Genomic DNA, 18,713 nt, shown 5'->3' with positions numbered 1-18,713 from the left:
GCTGTTTTTGGATGGAATGTCCTATAAATATCAATAAATCTATCTGGTCTACTGTGTCATATAAAGCTTGTGTGTCCTTATTGGTTTTCAGTCCGGATGATCTGTTCATTGGTGTAAACGAGGTATTAAAGTCCCCCGCTACTATTGTGTTACTGTTGATTTCCCCTTTTATGGCTGTTAGCATTTGCCTTATGTATTGAGGTGCTCCTATGTTGGGTGCATATATATTTATAATTGTTATATCTTCTTCTTGTATTGATCCCTTGATCATTATGTAGTGTCCCTCCTTGTTTCATAACATTCTCTATTTTATCTGATAGGAGTATTGTTACTCCAGCTTTCTTTTGATTTCTGTTTGCATGAAACATCTTTTTCCATCCCCTCACTTTCAGTCTGTATGTGTCCCTAGGTCTGAAGTGGGTCTCTTGTAGACAGCATATATATGGGTCTTGTTTTTGTGTCCATTCAGCAAGCCTGTGTCTTTTGGTTGCAGCATTTAATCCATTCACATTTTAGGTAATTATCGATATGCATGTTCCTATTACCATTTACTTAATTGTTTTGCGTTTGTTTTTGTAGGTCCTTTTCTTCTCTTGTGTTTCCCACTTAGAGAAGTTCCTTTAGCATTTGTTGTACATCTGGTTTTGTGGTACTGAATTCTCGTAGCTTTTGCTTGTCTGTAAAGCTTTTTATTTCTGCATCAAATCTGAATGAGATCCTTGCTGGGTAGAGTAATCTTGGTTGTAGGTTCTTCTCTTTCATCGCTTTAAACATATTATGCCACTCCCTTCTGGTTTGTAGAGTTTCTGCTGAGAAATCAGCTCCCTTGTTGCTTTTAATAATTGTTCTTTGTCTTTAATTTTTGTCAAATTGATTACTATGTGTCTTGGCATGTTCCTCCTTGGGTTTATCCTGCCTGGGACTCTGCACTTCCTGGACTTGGGTGGCTATTTCCTTTCCCATGTTAGGGAAGTTTTCGACTATAATCTCTTCAAATGTTTTATTGGGTCCTTTCTCTCTCTCTTCTCCTTCTGGGATGCTTATAATGCGAATGTTGGTGTGTTTAATGTTGTCCCAGAGGTCTCTTAGGCCATCTTCATTTCTTTTTATTCTTTTTTCTTTATTCTGTTCCACGGCAATGAATTCCACCCTCTGTCTTCCAGGTCTCTTATCTGTTCTTCTGCCTCAGCTATTCTGCTACTGATTCCTTCTAGTGTATTTTTCATTTCAGTTATTGTATTGTTCATCTCTGTTTGTTTGTTCTTTAATTCTTCTAGGTATTTGCTTTTTAATTCTTCTAGGTTTTTGTTAAACATTTCTTGCATCTTCCTGACCTTTGCCTCCATTCTTTTTCTGAGGTCCTAGATCATCTTCACTATCATTATTCTGAATTCTTTTTCTGAAGGTTGCCTCTCTCCACTACTTTAATTGTTTTTCTTGGGGGTTTTATCTTGTTCCTTCATCTGGTACATAGCCCTCTGCCTTTCCATGAATGTGGTTTTCCTTCCACAGGCTGCAGGATTGTAGTTCTTCTTGCTTCTGCTGTCTGCCCTCTGGTGGATGAGGCTATCTAAGAGGCTTGTGCAAGCTTCCTGATGGGAGGGACTGGTGGTGGGTAGAGCTGGTTGTTGCTCTGGTGGGCAGAGCTCAGTAAAACTTTAATCCACTTGTCTGCTGATGGGTGGGGCTGGGTCCTTTCCCTGTTGATTGTTTGGCCTGAGGTGACCCAACACTGGAGCCTACCCATCTCTTTGGTGGGGCTAATGGCGGACTCTGGGAGGGCTTATGCCAAGGAGTATTTCCCAGAACTTTTGCTGCCAGTGTCCTTGTCCCCACAGTGAGCCACAGCCACCGCCTGCCTCTGCAGGAGACCCTCCAACACTAGCAGGTTGGTCTGGTTCAGTCTCCTATGGAGTCACTGCTCCTTCCCTGTGGGTCCCGATGTACATACTACTTTGTGTGTGCCCTCCAAGAGTGGAGTCTCTGTTCCCCCCAGTCCTGTCGAAGTCCTGCAATCAAGTCCCTCTAGCCTTCAAAGTCTGATTCTCTGGGAATTCCTCCTCCCGTTGCTGGACCCCCAGGTTGGGAAGCCTGAAGTGGGGCTCAGAACCTTCACTCCAGTGGGTGGACTTCTCCAGTTTGTGAGTCACCCACTCGGTGGTTATGGGATTTGAGTTTATTGTGATTGCACCCCTCCTACCGTCTATTGTGGCTTCTCCTTTGTCTTTGAATGTGGGGTATCATTTTTGGTGAGTTCCAGTGTCTTCCTGTTGATGATTGTTCAGCAGTTAGTTGTGCTCTTGCAAGAGGAGTGAGCCCATCTCCTTGCACCATCTTGACCCAGTCTCTACAAAGCTTCTTGAGTTGAGGAAAACACTGGTATTTTCCAATTCTTTTTGTCCTTCTGATGAAAAAGATTAACCAGTATTCAAAACTTCATTTACAAAAACTAATAACTCCAAGTGAAAATTCCATAGAACTTTCTAGAGATGTTGCTGGGCTGTCAGTGACCAAAAGCTTAAGAAGTGACCCATGGAAACATTTACATCATCATCCAGAAATAATCCTTTTCAGAAAAATGAGGTGGATACTTTTAGAATTCTTCATAAGCCATGATAGTGTTTTGACTATTCCTGGTAAGGAAGAACGAATACATGGAAAGGTATTATATTGTTATTAACATTACTTTGTTAGTTGGGAAAAGAGGTGAGAAGGGAATTGTATTTATTCTGATGCCATTTATTTTTGAGGAAAGTATTTTTTATGTCTAAGATATACACCAAAATATGATTTTTCACTTTGTTCCTTATATTTTCTGAACTGTCTAAATGGCTTACAGTGACCATGTATTAACTTTTCATTGTGTGGTGAGGGGAAGGATGAAAGTAGAAGGGGCCCTTAGGTGCCTGAAATCCTTCTGTAATCCAGAGGTCAGCTTGAACCTGCACAGCCCTAGAAGCCTAAGCAGGATTGCTCTGAATTTCCAACTCCATCACCTCAGGTGGTCCCTGGCCTCCTGCTGCTAATTCTTCAAGGTGTACAGTGTCCTCTGCTTCCAGATCTGCTCCCCCAGGTTGGCTTTATCTGCCCCATGTCAGCACTGAAGCAACCCCCAGCTTCCACGCTACTTTCCAATCGCCTACCCTTACAACAGGTATCTAGTAGGTTTGGGTGGATTTTTCTGAAGCTGTGAAGTTCACGAAGAGGGGTCACACAATAGAGCATCCTGTCTTTGGCTACAGTCTTCCATCTCTGAGTACAGTCTTTCTCCTTCCAGGTCCTAACCCATGTCTCTCCCCTTTCACTTTCTTCCCCCTTCTCCATTTGGGAACAAAAATATCTGTCCTTGTCTTACACAAAGTAGTTTTTCAGCCTTCTCTGAAACCTTGGCTTCAGCCAATGTGAATGCCTGTGGAATTTGTGTACATCGAGTGGTGGGATTTTTCCAACCAAAGTGTTTTTTTCCATGGGGATAAATTTGCTACCAGCAGCTGAAAGAATATATATTTTTTCATCTTGTTAACTATCCTTAAGCCTCCAAATCCTACTTTAGAATTGAAAGATTAGATAATAATTTCACATTTCTGTCCCTCTGAGAACTTTTGCTTTGATCAGAACTTCTAGTGGAATATGAACTTGTTTACTCATATTTCCCCCAAATCACCCTCTACTTATATACTAGCAGTTATTGAAGGGTGATCTAAATACTTGAGACAACCTGGGTCTAGAAAGGAGGAGTCCCTGGGGACCTGATAAGAGAATAACCCCATGACCTGGGGAGTTGGCCCATCTGCAAAGCCCAGTCCTGAGGTGTTCTCACCTGGCAAGAAACATTCTCGGGCATGGTATACCCAGTCCTGCTCAGACTACTGTTGTCACAAGGGCTTCTGAGAAAGCCAGGCTTGCCAGGGTCAGTGAGTGGTCAGGTGGGCACCAGGGCTGTGGTCACACAATGTGATGATGTGGCTGTGATGCAGGGCTGGACTGCACAGAGGCAAGTCTCCATCCCAAAGCAAACGGGTCAGAACAAAGCAGGCAAGCTCAGTTCTTTGGTACCAGGCAGAGTCCAGGGGCAAGCTCCAGTCCTCAGGGAGGCTGAGTTACTCAGCAGGGTAAGTGATTAGACGTGAGAAGGATGGAAGGGTACAAGAGCCCAGCCTTTCAGACTAAGCCATTGTGGGGAGGCCTTAACAGTCACAGGAAGCAGCCTTAGGGGAACCAAGACTTCGATTGGCCTGGAGGAGACTGACTCAGTGAGAGAGGAGTCTAAAAGCCATACAATGTTCATTTTGCTCACTGATCTGTAATTTGGGCAGGGCTCAGGAGTGGAAGCTCACCTCTGCTCCACTCAGCATAAGCCGGGCTCGTCTGAAGTCACTCACTCCCATGTCTGGCGAGTGATGCTAGCTGGAAGCTGGGAACTTAGTTGGTACCGTCAGCTGGAACAACCTTACGTGGCCTCTCCATGAGACCTGGGCTTCTGCATGGCATGGTGGCTGGGCTCCATGGATCAGCATCTTGAGAAAGAGAGGGCCAAGCAGAGGCTATGGTGCTTTTGATGACCTAGCCTCAGAAGTCCTATAGCATCTCCTCTGCTGCATCCTGTTCACTGAGGCTGTTCTGTTCTATTCATTCATTGCAAAGTCCCAACCAGGTTCAAGGGGAGAGGAAGTAGATCCCCCTTCTTAATAGGGAGTGTTAAAACTCTGGGGAAAAAAAGCACTTGGGAATATATATATCGGAAATATTGCTGTGGCCATTTTTGGAAAATTCAGTCCGTGACAGTCGCAGTATAAAATCAGGGCTGTGGCAGTTGGTACACTTCCTCTTCCAGTCAGAAAGGCTCTGGTACTGGAGTCCACTTTAACCTGGGAGGAGACAGAGACTGGGGATGGCAGATGGTGAGAACTAGGTGTCAGCACCCCATCCCAGCTTTGAAAGGCAGAGCAGAAGAAATGAAGTAAAAGAGGAAGGGGGAAGTTGACAAGAATTCTTCCTTCTGCTGTTCAATAACTATTTAATATTGTGATAGGAGAAGCCTGGCATCTCCTGCACGGATTTTGTTTCTAATTGAATCCCTCTCTGGGAACACACAGGCAGCACAGTCTTGAAGATGGTACCTATACGAGACTGATAAGGTTCATCACACAGCTCGAGATTAACTATAAATTCCTAATGGGTTGATGTAAGACACGTCTCCACTTCACAGCAGACAAAGAGGCAAACACAATGATCCATGAAAGAAAGAAAGAGAGATGCTGCCTGAGTGAAATGAGCCTTTGTATGTCACCTTCCTCACCTTGTGTTTTTGTAGCTGTACCTTCAGACTTGCAGGTCGCTGCCTGAGGTTTACTGGTGGTTTCTTTCAGGGATCAGTAAAAGTGATTTGTGGGCTGGCCAGGCTTGTATTTTCCATGCTCAGGATTCAGTTTACAACATGTAACTTGGGAAGGGGTATCTGGAGGACTGCATCCCCATCCAGGAAAGCTTCTATCCCGGGAATTCAAATAGGGCTTCAACAGTCCATTGGCGCTTGATGATGCAGGGCTTGAGTGAGAGGAAGTGGCGTTGTTGCCTCTCTTCCCTCCTGGCAGACTGCGCTGTGAAGGCAGCCTTGGGAACACAGCCTACATTCCATGCCCCAGAGGGCGGAACTAATGCTGCGTGCAAGAGAGTTCTGCCTCAGTTGACCAGGCTGCTCCAGAAGCCTTTGGCATATTTTCTTTTTTTCCATTGCTCCAATAAGGTTGCTTCCCCATGTCCCTCCTGGCCCCCTCTTTCTTCTTAGGAGGTGTTTCTATTAACATACAGATAACGCCTTTGGACTGGCAGACACATGCACTGAGTAAGTTACCGTGGATGCGAATCAGCACATCAAGCATCAAGCTGCTCTCTCTCAAGACACCAGCCTTCCTTTAGGCCAGCTCTTCCCCCTGGGATGTCTACATTCAGCTTGCCCACCCTCAGAGAGAAGGCCCTTTCCCAGGAATCCTCTAAGGGCAGAGCCAGAATGCCCACCTGCCCAATTTTTTTTTCTTTTTCACCCCACAATTTTAATCATCAAAAATGCTTTGCGCAGCACCGGCTTAATCCGTGGAATGGCACTGGTCCCTCTGTTTGTATATGCAAGACTTTATAATCATCAACAGCAGTAAATCCCATTGCACCATGTGGTTCAGTGACAGGGCAGCCAAGAAACAGTCCAGAGACAAAAATGTAAGCAGATCCAATCCATACCGGCGTGATGGTCTGTTTGATGTGTCAACTGGGTTACGTACCCATTCAATCATACACTAATCAAGGTGTCCATGTGGAAGTGTTTTGTAGAATTGACTAACATCTACAATCAGTTGACTTTAAGCACAGGAAATGATCCTCGATATTGTGGGTGGGTCTCACTTGATCAGTTGAAAGGCCTTAATTGTAAAACTGAGGTTTCCTTGAGGAAGACGGATTTCTGCCTCAAAACTACAGCATCAGCTTCTGCCCCAGAGTTTGCAGGTTGCCAGCCCATCCTTCAGATTTCAGACTTGCCCCCACGTAAGCCAATTCCTTGAAATAAACATTATCTATCTATCTATCATCTATCTATCCATCCATCCATCCAATCTCCTACTATTTCTGTTTCTCTGGAAAACGCTGACTGCAACTGGCGTCTAGTGAAAGGCAATAAAGTGGAGCCAATTCATAGTCACAGAAACAAACTGACTTTCCTTACCTCCCTTGTCACTTGATTCTCCAATTCTTAATCCCTCATGCTCTGTAGATAACCCCTGGAACCCTCTCTGCAGTGTATATATACACATACACACAAACATGTATATGTCTGTGTCTGTATCTATGTGTGTCTGTGTCTGTGTCTATGTCCATTTCTATAGCCTCCACAGCTTTCCTCTATAACACTGCTCGCTCTTCCTCTCTCCCCTTCTCTCCCTCTCCCTCTTCTGCTGGTCTCTCCTGTAGTCCACTCAGGCACTTCTGGTCCAGATCCACCATCTTCATGCCTCTGCCTCCCATGAGAAGCCCAGGTGGGGATGGAGAAAAAAGAAAGAGGGAACTGAGAGAGGACAAGCATGTATGTATCTTATTGGGCAAGAATGAGGAAAAGAGGACATGTATCCTCACATCTTAGTCATTTTTTTAATTCTTTTTTTTTGACCACGCCCCACAGCATGTGGGATCTTAGTTCCCCAACCAGTGATCGAACCTGCACCCCCTGCAGTAGAAGCATGGAGTCTTAACCGCTGGACCACCAGGGAAGTCCCTTTTTTTTTTTAATTCTATGAAGTTTTCCAAACTACTTTTACACTTAATTTAAAAATTCTCCTGAAATCTTCATAACAACCTGTAAGGTTATTTGTATATTACCGTTAATTTAGATTATGGAGGTATTATTCATTTTTAGAGATGAGAAAACCAAGAATTAAAGAAATTAAAAGTTCGATCCAAGGTCCCACTTTAGGTGTCCCTTTACAAATCACAAAGTTGGGGTGAGACCCTATGGTTTCTGACTCCACTGTATTATACTGGCTCTCCATAAAGGAGAATATTCTTGGTTTACATTAATTAATCATTTAACAAACATACATCAGAGGCAATGGACTCCAGATGGGTGCAATAGGAAGCTGAATAAGACACAATCCCTACCTTCAAGATACAAGGAAGCAATAGTTTGTGGTTTTTCATTGTAGTATAGCATTCCATTGAATGAATATACCACAATTTATTTATCCATTCTAAAGCTGATGGACATTTAGGGCTCTTGTGAATAAAGCTGCAATGAATATTTCTGTTTGTGTCTTTTGGGAGACATGAACATTCATGTCTGTTGTGTATATTCGTAGGAGTGGAATTGCTGTGTCATTAGCTAGTGCATGATTAGCAAATGAAAGGATGAAGCCTCTAATATTTACACTGGGAAGCTATAATTATTCATGCTAGGCTTGAGCCACCTCTGTGTTGGACACCTGCATCACCATCTCACAGCTGTGCACTGTCCCTCCCCATCTCTGCTTAATAATCTCAGTTGCCATGGTTCCAGCAGCCACTGCAATATCTCGTACTGGGCATCAGAGCCTAGCATGTGAGGCTCGTGAGGGTACTTTCTCATGGGAGAGCAGCATGAGGTGGTGGCAAAGTACTAAACTGAATGACTAGAGATCTGGAATATTCTCAGGCTCTGATGTAAGGAGGCTGTGTGGTCTTGTGCAAATCAGCCTCTCTGAAAACAAAGAGGAAGATTAGATGGCTGTCCAGGCCACTTCCCCTTGAAAATCCTGTGATTCCTAATAAATGAATTGCATTGTCCAAACTCTTGTTCCAGCCTGAGGGTGGGATACCCTGTGCTTTGGAAGATGTGAGTAGAACAGAGTTTCCCTGGAGTTGAGGTGCTCTTGAAGTGCCCTCCTTGGGTGCCTCTCTGAGCCGGGGCGAAAGTGGAACCAAAGAAGACAACACCTGCGGGTGAGGACCACTTTGTAGAATGTGTACTTAGGGACATTTCTATACCATTAGCATCAACAAACAGGCATTTCTCTGCCTGTCCAACGTCACAGCAGAAGTGCTCATGTAACCTTGATGCATTTCAAGCATTTTTTATTTGGAAGTAAAGAGGTTAACAGCCTGCATTTCAGAAATCTCTCAAGATCCATGACAGGTAGGTATTGTTAAAAGGTTAGGAGAATGTCCCTGTGTGCTCAAATAAAAATGGTTTGAAAATTCATCAAGGCCAGAGGAGCCATTCGGGAGAGATGGGATATTCGTGTCTATTTAAGGGTTAGAGATGAGAAATGAGCCTCTTCTGACTTGGGCTCTGCTTGTCAGAGATGATCACTCCAAATCCAACACAAAGGAAATCAAGGGCCCTGGGACCCTTGCCGGGCTTGAGAGTAGACAAGACAGGAGCTAGGATGGGTTGGTCTCTCACTCCCTGGGCAGACCTTTCCCCACTCACTGGCATTTCTCCTCCCATGCCCAGATAGCCACCCTCAGTATCTTAGCCACTATATTCTGATGAACGTAGGATGAGGAGAAAAGACATGAAAATGAAAACAATATAACAGAAGACTGTCCAGGAAATGGCAGAGAATGGCCTTTTAGAAAACTGCTATAAATTTGTTGAGACTTTATTCTAGAATAATCTCTATGCCAAAGGTACCAGGAAATCTTGGTGCATTGCCAAGTTACAGTCCACGTGTAAAATTTATTTTAACTGTATATGTCTGTTGAGCAGGTTGCTCACCAGAGTCTACCCTATGACACAATGTGGCACAGCGTATACAATTTATTGTGAACAAGAAATTAATGGCAAAGGGTACTATTAAGACTCACGATTTTACTAGATGCGTGGGTAGTGCAGTAATTGGTTTTACTTCAACCGATTGGGATGGGATACTAAAGGGAGACCACGTGATTTGTGCCATTACTGTGGATACTTTCAAAGATACAGAGAAACATTGTTATACTGTACCTGTGAATGCCTTGTAATTGTAATGCTGACTTGTTTCATGCTATTTTGGGTTTTATAATCTCTTCAAGTGTGCTGCCCTAAATTCTTGCCCTCAAAATATGTCACGTAAGCACACTTGTGCCCCAGCCTCCACTTATGTTGAGAACCACTATTTTAGGATCTCACTGTTTTTTTATATGATTCTACATACAATATTTGGTTGGCAAGGCTTTAAGGCTGATGTCCTGTTATGGCTTGTCAGATAAGTTTTAGTCCATATTTTCAGAATGTCCTTATATTGATTGTACTACAATCAATACATACAATCCTGTACACCAGGATTTCTCCTTCTGCAACTTTTTGTTTAAAGTTGGGATCGAAAAGTATGTAGTACAAACCTTCTTCCTTCTGGAGTTTTGTTTGTTACAGTGATTTGGAAGACTGGGTGGGTTTGTTTTCAGGGAAGGGGGGCCATTAGGGATGATTGGAATTTTGACAGCAAAAGCATTTATTTGTTTGTTTGTTTGTTTTTGTTTATCTGCAGCGTTAATTCCAAAGGTTCAACATGGTGGAAAAGTAAGAAATCGCTCAGGATGAAGGTAATATTGCTTGATGGTGAAGCTAAGATTGACGAGGAATCCACCTAGTTCTCCACGTGGCTTCCAAATAAACTGTGCACATCCAATGTTTTTACTTAGAGTGCTGGTTTCATGGCCCGCGACTGAAGAAAATATTATGTTGCATTACTGTAGATATTTGAGTAGTCCTCATGTGATTAGGAAGATTCCTTGGTAAGATGCCCCAGAACCTACGAAACATGGAACAGCTGGGCCTGAAGAAGACTAGGTGTTTTGATTGAGCCAGCCATTACAAAAACTGCAGTTGGAAGGCCTTTCTGAATCCCAGGCAATCCTAGAAGCTTCTGGACTTGTGGGTCTTCACTACAGTACTCTGTTACTTGTAGGACATTAAACTAATTCTTTTTGCTTGTTTGTTCGTTTTGGCCACACCCAGTGACATGTGGGATCTTAGTTATCTGGCCAGGGATCAAACCCACACCCCTGCAGTGGAAGCCGGAGTCTTAAACACTGGACTGCCAGGGAAGTCCCTTGAAGGTCTGTTTTATTCTAGTCTCTCTTTTGATTGGCTTATTTTTCAACACCTTGAAGCTTCCCACAGTTTCTTTCCTTTTCTTTAACCTCCACCCCCATTTTGGACTTTGTTGAATCATAAATACATTTCTATCACATTTGGATAGCTATACATTCTTTAACAGCTTTATTGATATGTAATTCACATATTATAAAGTTCACCCATTTTAAGTGTGCAGTTTAATGAATGTTAGTATATTTATGGATTTGTACAGTCATCACTCAAATCTAAGGACATTTTTATCACCCCCCAAAAAAGAAACTTTGCACCAACCAGAAGTCACTCCCCATCTCACCCCTTCCCTGCCTTTGACAAGTCTAATTGGTTTCATTTTCTATACATTTGCCTATTCTGGACATTTCATTTAAATGGAATCACACAGTATGTGGTCTTTTGTGTCTGTCCTTTCACTTGGCGTAATGCTGTTAAGGTTCATGCACATTGTAGCATACGCCAGTACTTCCATCCTTTTTATTGCTGTATAATATTCCGTTGTCTGGATATACTACATTTCCTTTATCCAGTCATTAGTTAATGAACATTTGAGTTGTTTTTTTATGCTATTATAAATGAAATTGTTTTCTTAATTCTGACTTGTTAATTGCTAGTATATAGAAATACAGTTGATTCTTGTATGTTGCCCCTCTATCCTACAATCTTGCTGAACGTTTTTTTTTTTTTTTTTTTTTTTGTGGTACGTGGGCCTCTCACTGTTGTGGCCTCTCCCATTGCAGGGCACAGGCTCCGGACGTGCAGGCCCAGTGGCCATGGCTCACGGGCCCAGCCGCTCCACGGCATGTGGGATCTTCCCGGACCGGGGCACGAACCCGTGTCCCCTGCATCGGCAGGCGGACTCTCAACCACTGTGCCACCAGGGAAGCCCCTTGCTGAACTTTTAAAAAATTAGTTCCAATAGACGTTAGTGGATTTCTTGGGACTTTTCTATTTACAATGTCATTATCTGTAAATAGAGATAGTTGTACTTATTTTCCAATATGGATACCTTTAATTCTCCTTACAATTTCTGTGTCCACCTAACTTTAGTTTGCCTCATGGTCTGACTCAGTATCACAGCTTCTCTCTTTGCTATTTTTTTCTGTGCTCTGAATTTTCAAGTTTAAATAGAGGCGAGAAAGAAAAAAAGATACAGAGAATCTGATTGTCTCAAGTGTTAGCTATGATTTTTGTTTGGGCAAAGCTTCACATTCTAGCTCATAATTCTCTGGCTAATATACACTGCCTTTGGGTTAGATGATCACTAATAAGCTGTGACCAGAGAGAAAGGGAGACCACAGGTTCTGGGTATCTCAAGAAGTTTTCTTTAGAAGGGGCTGTAGGAATGGCCTGGCTTTGTAATTAATATGGATAGAATACTATGGTTATAGTAGGTGTTTATCCAAGATAAGATTTTTTTTTAATTCAGAGGGTTTCTTTGTAATGTTGATTGGAATGGATTATGAATTCTAGTATTTTAATTTTTAAAATTTAAAAATTGAGGTATAACTGACATGCAACATTATATTATTTTGATGGGTACAACGTATTTGTCTATATTGTGAAATAATCAGCACAGTAAGTCTAGCTAAGTTCTGTCCCCCATACATAGTTACACCTTTTTTTTCTTGTGATGAGGACTTTCAAAATCCACTACAGTTAAAAATACTTTTTTGTATATCTAAAGTATTTTTAGATTGCCTGATAAGACCACTTACATGTTTCTGTATCATGTACTACCTTCTCATCACTACCTTCTCATGATTAGCCTACGTCATCTTTATTTGGTTGAAAGAACTCATTTAATATTTTAAGGAGACAAGTATATTCAAGGTAACTAGCTGTTCCTTCATCTCTCTACTCCCTCCAAGGAACTCTTTCTTTGTAATTAGTTATTTTGGTAAGAATTTATTGTGCATCTGTTTTATGTAGAACCTCCAATACATGCTATATATTGGGGTATAATTAGGAGGGTATATTTGTGGAGGGGAGGTCCCAAAGAAATGAAAAACATAATTCCTGGGATTTTTAGTTTCCTATAGAAAGAAGGTTGAAACATATTATACAACTTGAGAACAGGTACAAAGTAACATGTAGTCTCAAAACTGCAAAGTAGCATCGTACAATTTGGATATGTATATGTTGAAAAGAACAAAATGATGACATGTAATAAACTCAATACTCTGCCACTGACCGGGGATACAGAGGTGAAAAAGACATAGTCTCTGCCCTAAAGATTTCTATAGTAATAAATCAGCACATAACTGGAGCTCAAAAATGTGACTGCATTTTCGTGTATACCTCTGGAATAAGAGAATGCATGCTGTGTTGTGGCTGGCTGCCTTTAATGTTGAAAGGGACTACCTGAAGATAATACCATCACTAACCTTATTTCTAAAGAGAATACATATGCCTCTGTAAGACTAAGGTCATATGGGTAAAGTTATACATGTCACAGAATATTTAGCAAAAAAATAATTTCTAAACGTGTATGTAGACAACTTAAACATTATTTATGTATCTTGTAGAGGTGACATACTAACCTAGACACTTTCCAAAATAAAACTCCTCAACTTTTTCTGATGTAGTTTTAATTCCTCCACGAATTTACACCATCTCTGGCAATCACTTTTCTCTGCCCCTTCTTATTATGGTTTAACTAGCTTATGTAACTGAGGTGGAAGGAGACACACAAAAGTGAATGCTCTGCATGCTTGGTGCTGATAAATAATTTTCTCTGTTTTCTCACATGCAGATTTGAAAACCATATTTAAAATTTTACTTTACAAAAAAGAAAAAGTACATAGTTCATGAAATAAAGCCACAGGCCAAATGCAGTGGTATTTTTTTTTTTAATTTATTTTTTATTTTTTACTGGCTAAGACTAAAATAAAGAAAGGCTACGTTTTGCCTCGGGGATTTGTTTACAGGAATCTAGGAATGGCTCTATTGGGAGAGTGCATCTCCCTCATTAAACGGTGAGTTCCTTTAGGAAAGAGATTACATCTTTTAACTCTCTGGCCTAAACTTCTAGAATACTATCCTCAAAGCGTGCTTTGTCAGATGAACGAACTTTCTTGAAAGTTGCCCAGTTAGATGCCGTTTTTGCAGTCAAGATCACAACTCCCAGAAGGCGATGCTCCTCTGTCGCTCACGGTATAAGGACGAGAAAGTACCAGCACCCGTCGTACCAGATCAAGACTACAATTCCCAATACACCTAGTGGGCTCCGGGAACCTTGTCAGGAACCACTTGTTGCCATAGCATCCGGGTCCGCGCCAACCATTCCTAGCGCCCCTCCCGAAGAGAGGCGGGCCATTCGTATAGTCGACCAATAGGAGGCATTTTTGTTGTGGCTCGTGACCGGAGGAGGCGGGAGCTCACGACCGACGGCTTCTCCTTGCTTCTTGGGGTCGTGGCCTTACTCCTCCTGTGGAAGGCTAGAGACCGGGCCTGTCCACGCGCTTGTGTGCGCGTGGGGCCTGTGGTGCTTGTGGGTCCGCGCTAGGTGTCTGCGGGCGCAGAAACAGAAGCCATGGGCGGGACGGCCAGCACCCGCCGGGTCACTTTCGAGGCGGACGAGAATGAGAACATCACCGTGGTGAAGGGCATCCGGGTGAGTGACAGTGGGCGGGCGGAGGGCCAGTACTCGGACTCGGACCTGGCCTTTCCGGGTTCCACTCAGCCTGGTTTCCTCCGTCCGGCCCCCCAGTGTTGTCCAACCCGAAGCTGAGTTCTTTGCAAAGAAGTTTGAAGTTTTTCAAGACGTGGGACATCCATTCAGAGATATTTGCTGGTTGTGGGCCAAGTGCTGAGCACTCTGCTGGGCGGCTGGCGGATGCCAGGTTGCTTTAGACCCTCCAAGGGCTCACAGTCCAGTGTAGACTGTATTGCTCAGTAGTTGTGGGACTTTATTTGAAACCCCTTCCTCACTGTACCCATCAGAGAAATGGGGCTTGTCTGCCTTCTCCTGGGTTCAGGATCCAAAGCCTGCTTTTGCACTGCCCACAAGGCCTCTTTCAGGATGAACTGGCCTTTTAAGGAACCCTTTATCTTCTCTGTTGTTTAGTACTCTCCCACTGACAGCACCCATTCCCCCGACACACACACACTTTTTGGCCCTGCTTCGGGTGACTTCTCGTTCTCCCTCCTTCACTTTTCTTTCACTTGACATCTTGTCTTTTCCAGGCCCCTCCTCTGTAGCCTGCTGTGCCTAAGTTTTGGACTAGGCCCAGTGGCTTCAATACTAGTGTCTGCCAGCCTGATAGGACTTGAGATAAGATTGCAAGTTTTCGTATCACTAGGAGTAGTACACTTTGTCTGTCCAAGACGTTGGAGAGAATTTTTAAATGCCTCCTGAATATGCTTGATACATTAACTGAAAACTTGATTTTTCTCTAGTGTGTCAGTGTACCAGCACTAATTTCATTAACACACGCTCTGCTGCACCTGAACTTGGAGCCTCACATTTTTGGAAGTATGATGCCTGATCCTAGTAAATAAAGCAATTTGACCTCAGAAGGTTTTTTTTAATTTTTTTTATTTTTTGTGGTACGCGGGCCTCTCACTGTTGTGGCCTCTCCCGTTGCGGAGCACAGGCTCCGGACGCTCAGGCTCAGCAGCCATGGCTCACGGGCCTAGCCGCTCCACGGCATGTGGGATCCTCCTGGACCAGGGCACGAACCCATGTTCCCCTGCATCGGCAGGCGGACTCTCAACCACTGCGCCACCAGGGAAGCCCTAGATGTTTTTAAGCAGATCTTTATATTTTTCTTAGCTTGAAACAGTCCTCTTGTTTCTTCTGAGGGAAAATCTCAGTGTCATGAGTGAGCCAGTGTTTTTAGCTCAGTTGATTGAAACATAGTGCTGATGAAGCCCACACTTCTGGGTTGAATTGCAGATAGGTTAGTTCAGCTTGGCTGAGGAAGACATTCCAGATATGCCCAGTTGTCTAACATTTATGCCATCACTCGTAAGAATAAGAGTGTGCCACGTATACACACTACTATATATAAAATAGATAACTAATAAGAACCTGCTTATAGCACAGGGAACTCTGCTCATACTCTGCAATGGCCTATGTGGGAAAAGAACCTAAAAAAAAGAAGAGTGGATATATGTTTATGTATAACTGATTCACTTTGCTGTACAGCAGAAATTAACACAACATTGTAAATCAACTACAATAAAAATTAAAAGAAAATGTGTTTACCTTAACAGTAACACCTAAACACACTACATGTGTTTCTGTCTGGTGGTTTTTGGCTTTACCAAATTTGCCCTGTTTGGACCCCTTTTGTTAGTTTCTCATGAAGAGAATAACTCCTATTTCTTTTATACTTTTCCCTTACTTCTGTGTACACCACTTTTCCAGGCCTCCTGCTTCTATGTTTAGACCATTTCCTTTTGGACCACTGTGACCATATCACCTGTGGTTACCTTTTTTCATAACAATAAAGCTTTAATTAAAAAAAAAGTGTGCCAACAATGCAGCAGACTCAGTCGCTGCTGGAAAACCAATTTTGTGTTCCACTGATAAGGGTAGTAATTTCATCTTCATTTATCTTAATATACAAGGGGTAATATTGAGTAAACAACATAAGGTTTTCAGTAACTAGGCTGCATTTATTAATAGATCACATTTTTCCAGATTTTTCTTGCTGAGATCCTCAGCAGTTAGCAATTAAAGGACTTACAATGTTAAGTTTAAAGTTTCTTCTCACCAGGTGTTATTTTCATGGTATTTATTGGGTCCTGGTTTTCTCTTTCCCCTTATCCTCAGCAGTCAACAGCTCCCCCTCCCCCCTTCCATAAAGTAACCTGCATTCTTACACCTGATTCCAACTTTGAACTCATGGGTTGGATGAAAGGCCACCCTCTTTCCTTGCCCTCCTCTCCCAAGTCTAAAATAAATTTCTTGTGATGGAAAGACCAAGCATTTTGATTACTCATATTACATGTGTTTAATAGGATGTTTCTGAGCACCTGCTGTGCCTGCTTGGGAAGTGTGCCTTCCACTCAGTCTTTCACAAGTTTATCTGAAACATCAAAGCTGTGAGTGAACTCTTCCAGAGCAAATGTCAACTTCGAAAAGTATCATTTTCAAAGTAATACTTATCATGCTTTCCAGCCATAAACTAATCTCTGCAACTGGCCATGAAGTTGCAGGCTGAAATTCACAGGAGCCAGTTATGGTAGCAAGGATACTGATGTGGAACACAACCTGTGCTTTGGGAAGTATTAGCAATTGAGAGCCCCTAAGTTATTTCATGTGGGATTTGGCTGAGGATCCTGGAGAGGGTCCATTAACAGAGGCTACAAATCCAGTCAGTCGTTGGGAGTCCTGAGGAACGTTGTTGGAGTAGTTGACTGGTCCCTTTCCACTTTAGGTTCCATGAATCTCTTGCGTATATATTTACCATGATAAGCTTTCTAGGATTTTCATACAGATGGTAGAAGTTCATGTTTTCCACTAATAACAAATGCAAAGAACACAAGTGATAAACTACAGACATAAGCTAAAAATTATACACGTGTATATGATAGTATAGAATAGTCCCCCTTAAGTAAGTATTTGGGAGTAATGTCTTCCAAATAATAGTGGCAGTTTTTGAAGCCTTTGTGTTGAAATGGTAGGTGAAAAGAAAATGACCTGTGTTACATGGAAAGAGGACCAAGTGAGAAAAGTGGGTCTGAGTCCTTTAATCAGTTTGATAAGAAACACCTGGAAGAAGTTGAAGAAAACCTATTATGGAGGTGAGGGTCTGATTTGTTTCTGTCTCATGTGGTTCCTAACTCAGCCTCTTGGAGAGGGGCAACTTAAAAAGGAGTTCTCTTCCTCCTTTTACTCTGTTCCTTGGAAGTAGAAATACTTTATCATTGTCCATCTCACGCAGTCTCTTGTTTCTGAGAAAATACTAGATTCTGGGTTGCTGAGTGGTGTACTTGTGCTGATTTTAGATAAGACCAACCAAGGTGGTTGGGAAGACTATAGAAGATGACACAACCTTTTCCTCTTCTCTGGGGCACGTGTTGGTATGGGGTGTAGTACAGACTGAAAATTGGCAAGCCCCATTTACTTAAATTTGTCTTCAGGAGCAGTAGAGAATACGGTGGATAATCAAAGTCAGTGAACTGAATTCAGCTCTGCTGGCAGGCCCTCTGCTTTATGGTTCTCCCTTATATTAGAACAGTGGTTCTTAGCTTTTAGTTCACAGACTATTGTAAATCTGTAGGCTACAGACTCTACCCAGAATAATGCAATAAGCAGAAAATTTTGCATACCATTGAGGAATTAATCCATAGACTCCTGAATCCATGGACCCCAGGGCATAATTCTAGCATTAATGTGTGTGTTTCTTTGCTACAAATAATTTCTGTAAATTGCACTTGGTATTTGCCTTGGTGGAGATTCCAGAGATGTCTGGAAACCAGGTATAGTAGGTATAGATCTTTAAATAGGAAAAAAGATTTTCTGAAAGATGTACCCTGTTTAAGGAAAGATGTTTCCTAAAGAAGTTGCTGCTTATACAGAGGCTGCTTGTCCGGCTCTTGCAGAAGCTTATGTTTTACCTTTGACCCCTTTTGGGGTCAGGTTGCATCACAAAGAAGCGTTGTTCTCCAGCTGCATATTGTGCGTATAACCCAGGCCAGCATCCCTAAATCTTGTCAGCTGCTTCACAAACGAGTCCCCCAGTTCACAGAGGAGATCAGGTGAGAGTGGAGGCCTGAACTTATTACTGCAGCTGGGAGGTCAGCTCAGTGAGTATCAGCTTGAGATACAAAGTATAGCCCAGCTATTGCCTTCTGTCAGCATAGTTGTGACTGGACTGGGGAGAGGGTAGATTGCTTGAGTAAGCAGAGATGCAACTGCAGGCTTCCATGGGTGCTCCTTTGGAAGGGCCTGAGAATACATGTGTGAACGATTCTAAGGACAAAACCGAGAGGTTGACTCTCAAGGCAACTCTGCAACGTGTTTATCAACTTAAAAAATGAGTTGTGTGCCCTTGGATGACATGCTTATCAATTTACTGAGGTATAACCAAAGACCTTATTGGGAAATGTTTTGAATTGATTGAGTTTGACATTAAGTAGCAAGTTTTTTTTTTTTTTTTTTTTT

The 18,713-nt window shown here is 42.5% G+C and overlaps 1 protein-coding gene across 1 annotated transcript in view; it reads left to right on the top strand.

The window, feature by feature from the left end:
* Positions 1 to 13,965: 13,965 nt before the first annotated feature.
* Positions 13,966 to 18,713, top strand: part of CHCHD3 (coiled-coil-helix-coiled-coil-helix domain containing 3) — a 289,976-nt gene continuing 285,228 nt past the window's right edge. The window contains exon 1 of the mRNA XM_007455359.1: positions 13,966 to 14,210. Within this exon, the coding sequence (XP_007455421.1) occupies positions 14,130 to 14,210 (81 nt within the window). The 5' untranslated portion in view covers positions 13,966 to 14,129. The remainder of the gene's footprint in view (positions 14,211 to 18,713) is intronic.

The sequence above is a fragment of the Lipotes vexillifer genome, unplaced genomic scaffold, assembly GCF_000442215.2.
Source record: "Lipotes vexillifer unplaced genomic scaffold, Lipotes_vexillifer_v1.1 scaffold687, whole genome shotgun sequence".
NCBI classification, from domain to species: Eukaryota; Metazoa; Chordata; class Mammalia; order Artiodactyla; family Lipotidae; genus Lipotes; species Lipotes vexillifer.
Note: the sequence above shows the minus strand (reverse complement) of the source record. Positions and strands in the feature narration are given on the sequence as shown.